At 40.6% G+C, this 16,727-nt stretch overlaps 1 protein-coding gene and 1 long non-coding RNA gene across 6 annotated transcripts in view; one reads left to right on the top strand and one right to left on the bottom strand.

Annotated features, from left to right (window-relative positions):
* The window catches only part of LOC131243642 (uncharacterized), an 86,172-nt gene that overhangs the window by 29,208 nt on the left and 40,237 nt on the right, over positions 1-16,727 (top strand). For all 5 annotated transcript variants that reach the window (XR_009170147.1, XR_009170146.1, XR_009170148.1 and 2 more), the window contains exons 7-10: positions 3,035-3,214; positions 5,328-5,379; positions 5,458-5,745; positions 16,136-16,246. Coding sequence is in view for 1 of the 5 variants with exons in the window: in XM_058243134.1 (XP_058099117.1) it covers positions 3,035-3,214; positions 5,328-5,379; positions 5,458-5,745; positions 16,136-16,246 (631 nt within the window). In the remaining 4 variants the exon portion in view is untranslated. The remainder of the gene's footprint in view (positions 1-3,034; positions 3,215-5,327; positions 5,380-5,457; positions 5,746-16,135; positions 16,247-16,727) is intronic.
* On the bottom strand, positions 7,449-9,568 carry LOC131243643 (uncharacterized). Its single transcript, XR_009170150.1, has 4 exons — positions 8,694-9,568; positions 8,363-8,422; positions 8,098-8,165; positions 7,449-7,993 (listed from the first exon to the last, which is right to left on the bottom strand). It is a non-coding gene; the product is annotated as an uncharacterized LOC131243643 (long non-coding RNA).

Here is a 16,727-nt window from a genome sequence, read left to right as displayed (position 1 = left end):
AGCTCCCACTTACTATAGGCTTGCACCAAGGGTCAACATTGAGCCTATACCTTCTCACATTTGTTATAGATCATTTAACAAGGCATTTGCAAGAAGAGATCCCATGGTGTATGTTATTTGCAAATGACATATTTTGATTCACAAGATGAGGAAGGGCGTTAAGCACAAAGATGTTTTCGGGGATCATTTAAAATTAGTCCGACTAAAACAAAGAATATGAAGTGTAACTTTGGTAACAATAGGAGTGAAAAAGAGGAATTACTTGAGATTGCTGACCAAGAAGTTTCCCAGAATGACCGCTTTCGATACCTTGGATCAATAATTCTTGGGGGTGTTTCATGTTTTCTTTAGGATTAGGCTTGGCTGTATAGTTTTTTTTTTTGTTTTTTAGGTTTGTGTTGTTCCCTTTTTTTTTCTTTTTTCTTTTTTGGTTATGTTGTTTTTCCCTTTTCTCTTTTCTTTTCTTTTGTTTTTTTTAGCCTTCAGCCTTAATAAATATCATAATCTTTCAAAAATAGTAATAATAATAATAATTCATGAGTTGATAGATTGAGAGGGATCTTGCCCATAGAATCCAAGTTGCGTAGAACAATGGAGATGTGCCTCTTGAGTTTTATGTGATCATTGTGTACCACTCAAACTAAAAGGGAAATTTTATAGGATAGCTATAAACTAGCTACGCTTTATGGGACAAAATGTTTTGTAGTTAAGAAACAACATGTTCATAAGATGTGTAGCTGAAATGAGGATGTTGAGATGGATAAGTGGCAAGACGAGGAAGGATAAAATTAGAAATAAATGCATTCAAGGGAGCTTAGGAGTAACACCAATAGGTAATAAGATGAGGGAAATGGACTTAAGATGGTTTAGTCACGTGCAAAGGAGACCAAGAACTGCGCCGATTAGGAGCGAGTTGGTACAAGTTAAAGGCTCTAAAAGGGCAAGGGGAAGGCCCAAAAGGACGTGGATGGAGGTAGTAAGAAAAGACCTAATGACCTATTGTTTAACTAAAGGTATAGAGTGCAATGACGGAATGTGATTCATGTAGCTGACCCCAATTAATTGGGATAAGGTTTAGATGATGATTTTCTTTGGAGGGTGGAGGAAGACGAGGAAATTTTCATCTTGTGAATTGGGGGGAGGTATGTAAACCCATGGAAATAGGGAGCCTTGGTATCACCAAAATTATTCAATTTGCCAACCTCATTTCAATTCTTCCATATTTCAGCAGTAGCATGTTGTCCCGTGGAGCTAAGGTCCAAAATATGGAATAAATAAGTGTTTCCATGACTTTGCCAACCAGTCATAGAGTTGACTGGGTGGCGGAGTAGTGGAAATGCTTGTTCATTCCATATTTTTGGACCTTAGCTCCATGGAATAATATGCTATTGCTGGCTGTGGTGCTTTGGAGTGGAAAAGGAAAGCCTTTGAACAAGGTCATAGTTGGCAAGTATAGGAAGAATAGTGGATGATGGTTTATCGCTTCATCGTCCAAGTGCAAGGGTTCTAGACTATGGAAGGCGGTCCCACCGGTGACCTACTCTTTCAAAGAGCCTGTATCTTTTGATCCAGGCAACAGGTCTGGCATCCACTTTTGGGAGGATGGATGGTGCGGGGACAACCCGTTCAGGATAGTGTTTCCTCTCTTAAATTGGGGTGCACAAATGCTTCGGTGCTTCACCTTCAAAAGGAACTCATGGATGGGGGGATCGATGAATTTGTAATCTTGAAGACGGTGTTGCATAATCAAGGGATTTCAAGAGTGGAGGGGGATAGGTGGGTTTGAAATCCATCTGGATTCAGGGTTTTTCAATAAAGTCTTCTACTCGATCCTACAAGGTTCGTGGGTTGCAGGATTTGGATCCTATTTGTCATACTTGGAAATATCTGGGGCATCTTGGGTGGTATCCTTTGTGCGGTTGGTGGGTAAGAATTGACAACTAAAGTAAAAGGTAAATGATCCTGCCTAATGGTTGTCCTTTTTGCTTAAATGATGGGGAAATGGTGGATCATCTTTTCATTCACTTTCAATTCACTTGGATCATTTGGGGGAATTCCTCCCACTCTTGGAATCTTGTCGGGTGGCCCCCCCAAAACGTTGGGGAGCTTTTCTACGTGGCATTTTGCTTGGTTGGGTAGAAAAGAAATGGACTGTTTTGCGCCTATCCTTTATAGCCATTTTATGCACAATTTGGCTTGAGTATATCAAGATATCTTTGAATGACAAAACTGCGACTCTAGAGAAAGTGTTCTGTAAGTCTGGGTGGTTGGTTGGGGGGGAGGGGGGAACCCTTCTTCGTATTAGTTGAATGATTTCTCATCATCCCTCTAGTATTTTCTATTCCTTGGTTCTCTAAAAAAATCTGAGTTACCCCTTAAAAAAACTACAAAAGATGGGGTTTTCTATTCACTGATTCTTAATCTCAAACCTTGGGCATTAAACATTTATGCTCGCTTCCTCTAGCATGAATTTTTCTGAGATGATGATGGGATATGACACCGATCTATTATTTTTATTTTTTATTCTTCTTTTTTCTTACCGTTCTTTCTTCTTCTCATTTTCAAAGATGTATGATATAAATGAATTAGTTAACTCTCCTATCAATTCATTAACTGGTTAGGAAAACAACTGACTGTTAAATATTCATTTCTAATTAGTATTTTTCATGAGATATTAATGCTCACTTGAGAGAAGTAGAGTGCACAGTCTATCAGGCACCCTTTGTCAGGGCATGTTTGCAAATGATCCAGATGGAAAGAGGGAGATCCCATCAATCTTTTTTGGAGCTACCAGCACCAGCAGGCTGTGCTGAGCAAAGAGTACTTGACTGACATTAAAATAGAACTTACCTACTTTAAAATCTCCGTCACTGTCAGCTTCTCCTTATCCTCTTGTATTTTTTTTTTTTTTTACCATCATGTTAAAAATAAAAGTCTCTCTTTTCACTTGTCATCTGATATTGGTAAAGCATGAAATGCTACTTTTGCACAGAGAAGCTAAAAATCCCTCTCACCAGTACCTTAATGTGGACAGCGAACAGCAACCTTTGCGGTTGAATCCTGTGGAAGTTTCCGATGTTATAACGGATTTTTGCTTGGAGATGTCTTCACCAAACACAAATCTTATGACGATGTCATCCGGCTTAACCAACCATAGCAGAAAGCCGCCCATGGATGTCACAGTTAGTGTCCTTGTAAAGCTTGTTATTGACATGTATGTTCACAGATTTGAAGACTTGTTTATCAGTTTATTTTATCTTATTTCTTAGTTCCTTAAGAGTTATCTGCATTTGTGATATTTCTGTATTCTTGCTGGTTTCTCATACTTCTCTGATTTACTCCTGCATCAAATTCTAATTGGTTGTTTCAACTTATGTCGATATAGTAACAGTTCATATTTAGTAATTAGTGGATTATCTGCAGGTGAGTCCTAGAGAATGCTTGTCTATTAGTGTGCTAGCAATTCACATCTAAAAGAATCCATATTGTGAGGTACTAAAATATAGAAGCAGTCCTGATAGAAGACCAAAGATTGGATGCGTAGGTTGATCTTGTAGTTTGAAAGAATTTTGGGCTATTCCCCACCCACCATGGTGCCCATTGGATCAGTGGTCTATTCCTCGTCCATGTGCCCACCTGTATGGAATGAATGCATCGGGACACTATTGACATCCTGATGCATCCAGACAATAGTTCCTCAATGTAATTACTTCAGTTTTCTCATCAAGGGTATTTTCGCTTAGTTATGAGATGTTGGGTGAGTTATGGCTCAGGAATTCTTTCCTTGATGTCTCACCTTAAAAACTTCTCTTGATTGTGGCAGAAATTCAAGCCTGTAACCATTTGAAGGCAGATGGTGAACATTTTTCTCCGACAGTAAATAATTGTTGACCCGTATAGAACTGTGGAGTTAGATGTTAACATTTAGAAGTTCAGGCACAATAGGTAAGTCATGAAAATTAAAGAAGAGCATTGAAGAATCCATGATGTGGTGGCATGGATTTGGTGTATGGTTGTTTCCTTAATATTGATGTATTGGACACATTCAATACATATTGCTGTCCTTTTTTAGAATCATCACACCACAGCTTTCTCCCAGCTATTCGGGGTTGGCTTTATAAATTATATTACACCAATGATATATTTTTATTGGCAACAAAATGATTTTGCACAAAAAGAAATGGAGAACTGTAACCCATTAGGGCAATGTAACTGTCTCCAATTACAAGAGAGTTTGAGAACACCTCTAACAAGAGCATCCACTAAAGAATTGGCAGGAATATGCATTGCATCTCGAGGAACAACAGAAAATCCCAGCAGCAGCCATCAATATGATCTCATTGACCGCAAAGGCATGTTTCTATGGTGCTTTACTCAAAGCGCTGCCCATGTGGTAGTTTTTTTGTCTCCTTCCTTGCCCAAGAAAATTTCCTGTATCTGAGATATCCTCTTAGTCTCTTTCAGATGCCCTTCGAGGCTCCAACTCCTGCATATCCGAATCCCCATGGCCCATGGGGCCAAAAGAAACCTAGTCTTGCCATTTTCATCCCTAAATACTATGATACCTGAATCCTATTTCACCAGTAATATTTGAAACATGATTTTCTTGATTTCATGGGAAAAGTTCTACAAGCGACTTCCCACCTGATTGACACAACCCTTTTTCCCATCTTTGGAATACTTGGGCAATTATCACAGCATTTAAGAGATCGTATTGTAGTCACCTGTGGTGGCTATGAAGTCACAATGCCCAATACAGTTTACTACATCAAGTGATCTGGATATACCACTCATTAGTCAAGAGTGTGTTTACGTGTACCACCAATATACAGTTGGTGGGGCTTCTGTGGCGGACACAGTATTTAATTTTTTTTCTTTGGGAGGTGCGGAAAAGGAACCAGCAGTATGCAGGCTTCTGTTTTCCAACTTTATCCACCCTCAAATCACAAGGAGAACGGGAACGTGCAATTCTTATCTCCTTTGTGATTTGGACTGAGCGCATTCAGTCAACCTTGAAGCAGGAAAACACAAACCTACTCTTAAGTAGATATTGGAAAGCTGAGGCTATAGTTTTCATAAGGATTAGTCAACCTTGAAGCAGGAAAACACAAACATACTCTAGATCTTGGAAAGCTGAGGTTATAGTTTTCATAAAAGTCCTTTCCAATAAATATTTGACTTCCATATCAATTCAGAGGTTACACGATGAACACATCTTTTTAGACTCTCCCAAATAAGTTGCTTCACTGCTTTCATACTTTCCTTGTTTGTATACATTTTCAATGAAGTGGGGAGAAACGATGAAAACCTAGATTTTCCTTTTGTAGGTATGTGTTGGATTCTAGGACTGCAGCTCCTCTCACCTTTTCTATGCTGGAGGTGCTACGTCAATTGCATCTCAACTTCTCTTAGTGGCCAATGTAGTCCAGTTTTCTTATTTTCTTATTTATTTTTCAGGAAATGCTTAGGTCTCAAAGATTGGCTTCTAGAGTTCGGGCTTTTGATTTGATTCTAAACCTTGGGGTTCATGCTCACTTGCTGGAGCCTATGTTACAAGAAGATCCTCCCATGATCGAAGAAGAGGAACCTTCTCAAGAACAAAATTTTAGTGACAAGAGACCAGGTGTGGTACTAGTCAAGGAAAATGCTGAATCTGGCAAACAGAAGACAGCATCCTTGGCTATTGATAATTTTCAGTCATGGATTTTGAGTATCCTTCATGAAATTCTTCTTCTACTTGTTCAGGTATCACACTTATCTATCTTCTTTTTGCAAGCTCTTTTGCATTAGATTGAAAAAGAATTCCTCATGTTCGCTAATGACCTATTTGGATTGCAAATTACCACTGTCATGTGCTGTATTATTGCGATGATTACAAATTCCAATATGTCCCCTATGAAGGCATCCATTTGACCAGCAATGATAATGTTGGGATTCTGATGGGGACATCACGCCCACGCACGCCGCCCCCTACGCACGTACGTACGAAGGAGGGCCCCACTGTCGATCTGGCTCGATGACGACGTCCAGGGAGGGCCTCCTAGTTAGAAGACGAAGTTTTAATTCAAAGAGTGGGCCCGATAGTCAAGAAAAGCCCATCATGGGATCTCATGATCGTGGCCCACTAGTCGGATAGATTTCATATTTTAGGTTTTGCTTATTGTTATTATTTATAACATCATGAACGCTTTAGATTTCTTTGATTGATTTTTATTTTAGTTTACTTCATCGCCAAGTAATAGGTTGCGCACATGGTGCGAGTTTTGGGATATAGGGTTTTCCTATAAATAGGCACCCCTTGTAGTTCTTTTGATTCATTGAAGATTAATAAAAATTCTGCGTTTTCCTACTCTTTGAGTTGTGAAGCCTAATTGGGTGCGAAGCCCTCCCTTCATCGAAGGGTTAACTACCGTGGTGCGAAGCCACATCTATCTCGATTCGCCCCCATCCATCGCCATCTCTACTACCCATCTTCTACCATCCCTTCTTCTCATCTCACCCCATCATCTATACTTTGAACCAATCATCTATTGCAGCAATTCTCCTCCCTACAACGGAATTTCAGAATCTGGCCCTACGGGAGGGCTGAAACTTCAGTGGAGCACCACGCACAAACCGTACATCGGATGGAGCTGAGAATTGAGTATTTTGGAGTCCATCCTTGGCCGACTAGGGCTAAGGTGACTTTTTTTTGAATAGTGGGCCCCACACACGTGCGACTAGGATCACAAACACGTGCGTCTGGGCCATTGTTGTTGTCCACGTGTGCGGTACTTCTCTGGTTCATCTCTCTCTTCTCTTTCACTTCGCTTTCACCCAAAATACCTAAACTTAACCTTAAATTACTCAAATCTCCAATTTTATGCCCCTTTTCTTACCCTAGGGTTCCCCGAATTGGAATTTCTGAATCTCTTGGATTAGGGACTGATTACTATGCATGTGTGGATGATTATTTCTTACTTTCGAGTATCGTTTGGTTCATAATTTTTATTGATCCAGCCTTATCACGTGTAGGCCTAGACCCGCATAGATTCCCCTTAATTGAATGTTTGGACTTTCATGTGGGATATGGAATTTGTGTAATTGTTTCTGAACTAACATGATCTTAAGCCTGAAATCTCGCATATCATATATAATTTTCATGTCCTGCATCAGATTCTGCCATAATCAGCTGTGCGAAGGGCAGTAAGCGAAAACGGACAATCGAACAATGTCGTAATTCATGCCCATTTACCGGCCAAAATAATTTGGTGCTCCATATCCATCACATACACATATACAATACAACTACAATGTTTGGATAGCTAAACTGCATGGTAAATTACAACCACTATGGTATAATAGCTACCTTCACCTACTTATGGCTCATTCGTGCACCTAGAGGCATTCTGGTAACAGTTGTACACCTAACAATAGTAATACCATATAATGCTGTATGTACAGTTTGTAACAATAGATAAAATTACCACCATGATACGTAGGTAATTTAAATAAAAAATTGAGAACTGCCTGCATAGAAGGTCCGCAAGTAATACCGGTCTAGAAGGTGGCCAAAACAGAACGTTCACGGATACAACTTAGAGCAAGTCCAAAACACACCACAATTGTAACTCCGAAATCTGAAGAGGTGAACCAAAGATGACGTCTAACACCTAATACAATATACAATGACATAAAAAGAACCACTAAACCTATGAGAAAGTCAAGGACAGCGTCCCCGTTGCGCTTGCATTCGTCAGAGGAGGGATGATGGTGCACAGAAGAGGCCGCTGAACATCCGGATGCACTCCACTTTATATGCTAACACCGGCGGTTGAGGGACTTCTGCGTTTTTCATCATTGAATGTCGTCAGTATCACATAGGTACCATTAAACATGGACCAAGCAATCAGCGGCTCATCATAGGACCGGTAAGACTGGGAACAACACCCACTATAGCCTTCCACCTGAACGCGACAATCATCCCTAGTATTGTAAATGCCGGGACGTCTGCCTGCGAGACAACATAAAATCTTGCCATGAAAATCTGCTTCATAAGAATGCCGATTACATTTGGTTCAATATCAACTCCATTTCAAGAAGCATAACACACAGTACCTGCTATCCAAGCTGAGGAATGCTGGGAGCCGGTCGTGCACTTTCCAGAACATCCCCAAATAAATCAGCTGGAAAATGATGGGGGTGATAATATGATCAGAAATATATATATATATATATATATATATATATATATATATATATATATATATATATATATAATATGATCAGAAATATATATGACACGTACGGTACATCTTCAAATATCATAACCTATGCCAATTACAGCATAACACCATTGGGAGGAAACAAATAAATGATTAACCTACTACATTGATGTGGTGATGTGATAAACAATCTCTATGACTCTTTAAGTAGATGTGTCCTGAAAAACATCTCAAATGCAGCTGCATCAGCAATTGGGAAAGAATGATATTACATATAGCAATTGGGATCCATACTCTTGCTTGGGTGGTAGACTCTCAGGAGTTTCAACACCTGATCAAGGGTTCGAGTGTCCATAGGTGGTGAAATCCCACTATGGCGTGAGTGTGTGGGGTGTGTGTGCGTGTGTTAAAAAAAAAAAAAACTTATGAATTTAGAGTTAGACACTTGGACTAAAACCATCGAGAAGCTTTCTGCTAGGTGAAACATACCATGGGTGTCAGCACTAATGAGATGAAAATGGTAGAGCTGATCATCAGGAAATCTTAAGACTAGGTAATGCATCCCTGTTATTCCCTCAGTCCGCTAATTGAGCCGTGTTCAGACTGGTGGAATCATTTACTAAAGAAAATGTAAAAATAACATACAAAGTTAATGACAACAACAGAATCCAACCATGGCGGTGGTACAGGCCACCATGATAGACAATTATATTATCACAAATATACTGTTTCATTTGTGAGTGCCTGCACATAAATGAAAGGAATTTCCTTCTCAAACCCTCCTCTGAACTTAATGGGGAGTAACTATCAGAGGAACAATAACCTGCAAAACATACATGATACATGTACAAGTAACTCAACCATAATACAGATAGGGCCACACCAATTTCAACTGTAATAGTTAACATCATTACTCAGCAGCTACCACGGTTATGGTGTCTTGTCTGTCCAAAAACACAAGTACTAAGAACAGGCTAAGATGGATGATTCATGTAACAATAAAATTGTCCAAAATATATAACCCTTCAGACGTCTACCACTAAAGCAACCAGGGCCCATATCCACATAGGGACAGAAAACATCTATGGTATGAAGTCGTTGGTAGGCAATTTGGGAGTTGCCTGTACAAGCAAACTTGCAATTGTACCACAAAACTATGTTATGCAAAATGCAAAATGAGTATGTTCATCCAGTTGATGTAAAATAAGTACGCTTTACTGGGGGCAGTCACGCTGATCTTTCTTGGTGAGCCTTTACTAACATTTGCAACCACTCAAGTCAACGATATTCTCTGAGATTGAGAAAAGGGGCTATATACTGCTCATCCTTCAACAGGATGTTGCTCACAGTGAAGAATTCAATGTTGGCTAAGCCCTTGACCTGTTCCAATGCACACAATCTAGGATCTGACAATCTTCAACAAAAGCAAATTGGAAGGGAGAAATAACCTTAGGGATTACCATCCTAAGCCTTTGGCTCAAAATTTTGGATATAAGTTTATATGGACTTCTAAGGAAGCTAATAGGTCGGAAATCCTTCAGATTTTGGGCACCTTCTAATTTGATATTAGGGCAAAGAAGGTACTGCCTAGTTCAGTAGCTAGATGATGATTATATATTAGGATCCTTACTCTTGCTCGGGTGGTAGACTCTCAGGAGTTTCAACACCCGGTCAAGGGTTCGAGTATCCATAGGTGGTGAAATCCCACTATGGCGTGAGTGAATGGGGGTGTGTGTGCGTGTAAATATATATATAAACCACAATAAAGAAGAGCAGATCATCCTTCAAAATGTCCCAAAACGTTTGAAAGAAATCAATTGGAAACTTGTCCGGGCAAGGAGCTTTAACCCTGCCTAAACTCGAAACTAGTCCAGGGCCAGAACATCCTCATTTGTCAAGGAATGGAAAGGCAAATCATTGATGCGAGGTCAAGACAACAAATTAGAGTAAAAGTTTACAGTGGCTTGGCAAATGGAATTTTTATCCATCACAATCTCATCATCGATGCAAAGGGAAGAGATTTTGTTAGTCCTAGCCCTAGCATTAGCCACATAATAGAAGAAATTGGTATTGCGGTCTCCCTCCTTTAACCAAGTGGCCCTAGATCGTTGACGCCACGTTCGAATCTGAATGGTTTGGGACCCCAATTGATCTCATTAGTTTTAAGAAGGATTGGGCAATGGTCAGAAACAGGCCTTGGCAACCCTCTTTGGCAGGCAAACGAGAATTGGTGGATCCATTCAGGGGAAACTAAGAATCTATCAAGGAGAGATATAGCAGGAGGGTAGCGACCGTTTGTCCAAGTAAATTTGACGCTCTCATAGGTAGGTCCACAAAGCCATGTTGTCCACCCAATCAGAGAAGGCCCACATCAAAGAGGAGATTTGGGATCCATTCAACTTTTCAAAAGAGTAGCGTATAACATTAAGGTCCCCTCCCACCACCTATGAGAGGTTCCATCTGTGAGGAACAAATGAAAGTTCGACCCAGAAATATGGGCAATTGGAATAACTGGGATGGGCCTTAAATAATGCAGGGGCATTTTCACACCGAGCTCAGGTGGGGTACCCCGTGGGATGCGGGGACACATTCGGGGTGGGTGACCCATGTGATTTGGGGCCCACAGGGGATGTCTTGTGTTCAAGACTCCTCACCGAGGGTGATTAATGCGCATTTCACACTAGGCTCGAGTGGGGTAGCCCGTGAGATGTGGGTACACACTTGGGGCGGGCAGCCCATGTAATTTGGGGCCCATGAGGGGGGTTCAGCCGAGGTCCTAACCCATAAGATGTGGGGCCTGGGCTATGAGATAAAGGGATTAATTCGCCATACTCTAACATTCGAGCTTTTAGAGTAATTGGTTAATTTTCCTGCATCAAATTGGTAACAAAGCAGGAGGTCTCATGTTCGAGACTCCTCACCGGGGGTGATTAATACAGGGGCATTTTTACACCGGGCTCGGGTGGGGTAGCCCGTGGGATGCGGGGACACACTCGGGGTGGGTGACCCATGTGATTTGGGGCCCACGGGGGAGGTCTTGTGTTCGAGACTCCTCACCGGGGGTGATTAACGCGCATTTCACACCGGGCTTGAGTGGGGTAGCCCGTGAAATGCGAGGACACATTCGGGGTGGGTGGCCCATGTAATTTGGGGTCCACGAGGGGGGTTCGGCCGAGGTCCTAACCCATGAGATGTGGGGCCTGAGCTATAAGATAATGGGATTAATTCACCATACTCTAATTGTTCGAGCTTTTAGAGCAAGTGGTTAATTGTCCTGCATCAGTAAAGTCCTGAGAAAATCCATCTAAAACCTGTAGCAGATTCTCAGCAATTCCTCACCTTCTCTGCAGATATAGCTGCCAGGAAATTATTTACATTATGTCGATCAATGTTAATGATAGATCAGCCATGTTTTTCCATACCTTTACAGGCATGTACGAGTACATTTTGAGTTGGGTTTTGGAGGGGGTATGAGTTGGAGGTAAGCATCCAATGTTTCTAAGTTTCACACATTTCTGATCCGTCACCAAGATGTGGAAACCTAATTCTGAAGTCCCTCAACTGACATGTTGTATCACTGAATGGAAGGAAATCCATTCATATTTTAACACTACCCAGTAGATCACATGCATTTACCTACAGGGGCACAATCAGGTTAAAAAAATCCAACGTAGCTATTTGGACTATTTTCATTTTGTCATAATGGCTGCCTGTGAAACATGCTAACAGAAAAGTATTACTTTTCAGTTAGCAGGTCTATACATGTACAATTTGACTCTAAAAAGAGCCAGAGATAGACTATTTTCATTTTGTACCTATTGCTACTCCGACACATTCCAACCTCCCAAGTTTCACCTTTCAGTTAGATCCCAACAGGAAAATGCACATACTAACATGTTATCTGGGCGCATTTCACTTCCGACAGTACATGTTTTATGATTGCTTACATGGTACAGTGAGAATGGAGTTCACATTATTCAACAACACCAACCATGCAACTCCATACAACACTTGTGTGTACGCAGTTAAGTGGCACCATATGCACAACATGTAGTAGATACAGTAATGAAAGTATATGCTAAGTTGTGCACATGCAGTTTATTATTTGTATGATATTTGCAATTTCGATGAAATGTTGTACAGAGAGTGAAGACGTACATAATCCCAGATCAGGCACAGTTGTAATGGAATTTAGATACGAATCACTTAACTGGACTTTCACTGGACAGTGTTGGTGCTAGGCAGTCATAAAGAGGAATTATATTGAGAGGAAAATATGAAGAAATAAGAACAGAAATGAAAATTAATAAAAGCACACATTTCAGGAAGCTGTGGATGATGCATGTTACATGTGTTGCACGAGGAATAACAAAGGAGTGATCCCCTAAAACAGAAGTGGTTGTGGTCAGCAGGAAAATAGCAAGAAAAAGTTGAAGTAGATGATGTAGAGCATTTGAAAATAAATAAAAAAGATAGAGTCAATTTATTCAGAAGGAATGATCAATGGCATTATCAACTGTGACAGTAGTGATTACTGTAGGGAACATGAAATAAGAAAATTTAAAGATGATATCATATAGCAATTGAAAATTAAAGAATTCAAATTATTCAGATTTCATGGCTAAAGATGATGCATGTATAATGTATTCATGCATTCAACCAGGACTGGTAACATGCAGCAACCAATTACATTTCGATTGCGGATGCGTCTGTGGATTGCAACCCTGTAGCCTCAAATTTAACTGGAAAATGATATTTAATGTAGCAGCGAGTTGAGCTCATGTGTCCTTGTGCCTGAGTTGGACTGGGATGACCCCTTTGTGTCTTTGCTTTGGCAAGGGGGTTTATATCACCAGATCAGCAATTTCAACAACCACTGGTCCCAGTTGGCAAACATGCAGAAGGATCCATGGCTATCATGTGAAGGACATTAAAAGATGTTTGTTATGAGAGGATTAATCCAAGCATTCAAGAAGCTGTGTTGCAGCATAATACCATCTTGATAGCAGCATACAGATGCAAGTGCTGTTACTAGAGGATTTGTCTAGTCATTCAAGAATCACACGAAGGTGACATGCATGCTTATCGGCTGGTATTTGTTCACAGGGCACAGTTTCTCAATCCAATGTTTATGGTTTCCTTCCCCATCACCTACGTATAAAAATGCTTCGCCATGAAGGTATTGCAAAGATTTATTAATTTCAATGTTTTTACATGCCTTTGCTATGGCATCCATGGATGGATGGAGGACCAAACCGTATTCAGCCGATCTGGACGCATGAGTGACTGCAAACCAATAATGCCGAAGCATTATAAATGGCATCAGTGATTGAACCCCAGAAGTTTTTCCACAAGCAGTTGTTGACATATTCCATAAAGATCGAATATATGATACTCACCTTAACAAAAAAAAAAAAAAAACACACACACACACACACACCCCACACACTCTCGCTAGTGGAATTTCACCACCTATGGATACTCGAACCCTTGACCGAGTGTTGAAACTCCTGAGAGTCCACCACCCGAGCAAGAGTAAGGATCCTATATATGATACTCACCTTGCTATCTGAAGCTTAGGTTACTTAACTCTGGCTGATGAATCTTTTGATTTCACGTGTAATGTATGTCTCTGGCTGCATCCTTGAGTCCAGTGGATGGAGTCAGCTGTACGAGTTCTTTCCAGCTCCTAGATCAATGTCTTGATATGGTGACTCCAATGGAGTGTGTCAGATGATGGTCTCCTTAGGGCCAGACGTTAGGAATGGAGGTGATGAAGGACATGCAATGGATGGAGGTATGAAAGTGTTGCTGGAGATGGGAAGATGAGGGAGATGTAGCAGAAGGCATAGACATTGAGATTCTGGAGGTGGTAATGTGGTTTGATGCTGAAGACAAGACTCCGTTATACTCTGTTATACAGTGGAAGACGAGCATTTCATCAGTAGTAGGTAGATATGGAGATGTCGGTGTACCTTGAACGGTACACCACCATCACTACCCTGCCAGCAGTTGTCCACTCAAATCCCAGGTGTTTCTGGCTGTGGAAATCCAACAGATTTTGTTGCCGTTCTCGACATACAGCTGAGAAGACATGGCAGTAAAAGCCAGTCAAAATACACGTGTCCAATGCAGCTATCTAGTTGGCTTCTTCGGGTAATAATGACGAAACTACAGCACATCACTGTCATATTTTGGGATCCAAACACACCCTAAGCTTTTTCAGTGGAAGTAATAATGCCTTTTTGTATCCTGTGTGTTGGTTTTTATTTGGCTTGTTAGAAGGAAGAGAATCCTAACTATTGACAACCTTCAAAGGAGAGCTTTAGTCTTGCCTAATGTCTACCTTATGTGTTTGAAGAATACGGAGACAATCGATCATCTCTTCATCCATTGCCCTTTTGCGTGCAAGGTTTGGGAGCATTTTCTGTGTCCTTTTAACATGCCTTAGGTTATGCCAAAGACAACGGAGAATCTCTTGTGGGCTTGTCACGGAGGAGTAGGAAAAACTGGTAAAGCCTTGTGGAGGCTGATTATCATGGCCTTATTTTGGGTTGCTTGGGAGAGCCCGCAACGCTCGATGCTTCCAGAATGAAAGTGCATCTGTGGAAGAGGTTATCAAGAAAATTAAAGGTTTAGTTATGGGTTGGGCAGTCTATGTTAAAGCAGCCTCGGTTGCTAATCTTTTCGGGTCTTGTTGATTGGTGTTGGGTTCTATTCTTTTCTCGCCTTTTGGCGGTCTTCTAATAAAATTTATTTATATCTCTTGAAAAACGCCTTTCTGTATCATCGGACTTGTTGTAAACAATTTCCAGCGTTTGCATCTTACATTTAAGACTGTATAAAGAGATAAGTAGTTTCCATTGTGAGACTTCTTCCCAGTTGGCAAGGAAGATAGTGTTTAGATGTACTGGCAAATTGTGGTTAACAGTGCTTCCAAGCTAATAATGGCTTGTTGCTTGAAACTGAGAAAGATGCAACCTGCAATAAGGACAGAAGTTTCCATTGTGAGACTTCCGCCCAGTTGGCATGGAAAGTATTGTTTGGATGTACTGGCAGATTGTGGTTAAAAGGGCTTCCAAGCACACTTAATAATGGCTTGGTTGTTGAAATTGAGAAAGATGCAACCGGCAATAAGGAGACTTACGTTTTCCCACTTTTGTACCCCAAAACGTGATTCAGCTAAGAACAAGATCTGTGTTATCTTAACCATGATTTGATGCTACTGCAATATGCCAGCCTTGGTAGCTGAGAACGTCCAAATCTAACCTTAGTTCTTCATGGAGAGATTGGAACTTGATTTGTTTGTTCGATTATTTTTTTGCGTGTGCCGGTATCTTTTTTACTACTAGTTGATTTTGTCCAGCATGTGACTTTGCCCGTTTTGTGGTTTTGCATGCAATTTGTTTATTTGCTTGTTGGATTACTCTACCAACTAATAGAGTTGGTTTTGCTGAGCATGTGGTCTGTATCTTCCTATGTGTATGTACATTTCTCTAATGTGGCTTGTAAGTTGTATGATCTCATATATTAAATGGCTACATAAATGAATGAAGTGGATTTATTGGGTTGGTGATGGGTATAGCTACCTCATTTATCTGAATTTGATGTTACATGAGGCATGCATGCTAGACACTACTTTCTGAATGAAGCTGGTAATCTTTGAGGTGTGGTTTTTCCCATGCTATGTTCAGGGTTCAGTTCAATTTCAAGGAAAGATGGAGGACAATCCAGTTCTCGTATTTGTTCTTGAGATGTCTTCCTGGATTATCATAGTCAACTAATTGTCAGTGTCTTTTAGTTATCTGCGATGTGTCACTAATTACTATTTTGTGTCTGTCTTGGATTATAGCAACATACTAGTTATAAGTTATAACTTCTCTGACATCTTTCCTTGTTTTAGTAATCTCTCCTTCTCAACCTTTTCACAGAGAGAAGAGAGGGAAGAAACCATCTGGTCATCTGCACTCAGTTGTTTACTTTACCTCGTTTGTGATAGAGGAAAAATCTGGAGGAACAGATTGGAAGGTCTTGACATAAGGGTGAGATAACTTGTTTTCCTGAATAATACTTAAATTTATTGGCCGGATGAGGAAATGCAATTGTATATGTTCACTGCTAACATGTAGCAATGAGTCTCTTCTTACTAGGGTCCTGGATTGGATAGACACAATATCTAGGAAATGTTTCCTTTTCGTACTCGAGTATAATGCAGTTTCTAATTTGGTAGTACTGCTTACTGACACTATTAAGACACTGGAAAATTGCTAGATAGTTGATATCCAGATCATTCATTAGGTTGGACTCACGTGAACATGCCGTGGCCCAATAAAGGGCTGGTCCAGTGATCAGGCGGGGGCCACATGTATCAGAACAATGGATGACTAGGAAGGTTGATCAACTGTCTGTATTCAGTGTACATATCGGGCTCACTCGCTGCGTTGACCAGCAGCACCACCTGAGCCTGTAAGTCTAGATTAGTGTGCCACATTTGCACATGTGCCATGAAGAAAACTCTCGATC

This window comes from Magnolia sinica, chromosome 4 (assembly GCF_029962835.1).
Source record: "Magnolia sinica isolate HGM2019 chromosome 4, MsV1, whole genome shotgun sequence".
Taxonomy (NCBI): Eukaryota; Viridiplantae; Streptophyta; class Magnoliopsida; order Magnoliales; family Magnoliaceae; genus Magnolia; species Magnolia sinica.
The sequence above is the reverse complement of the archived record's forward strand: the minus strand, read 5'-3'. Positions and strand labels throughout refer to the sequence as shown.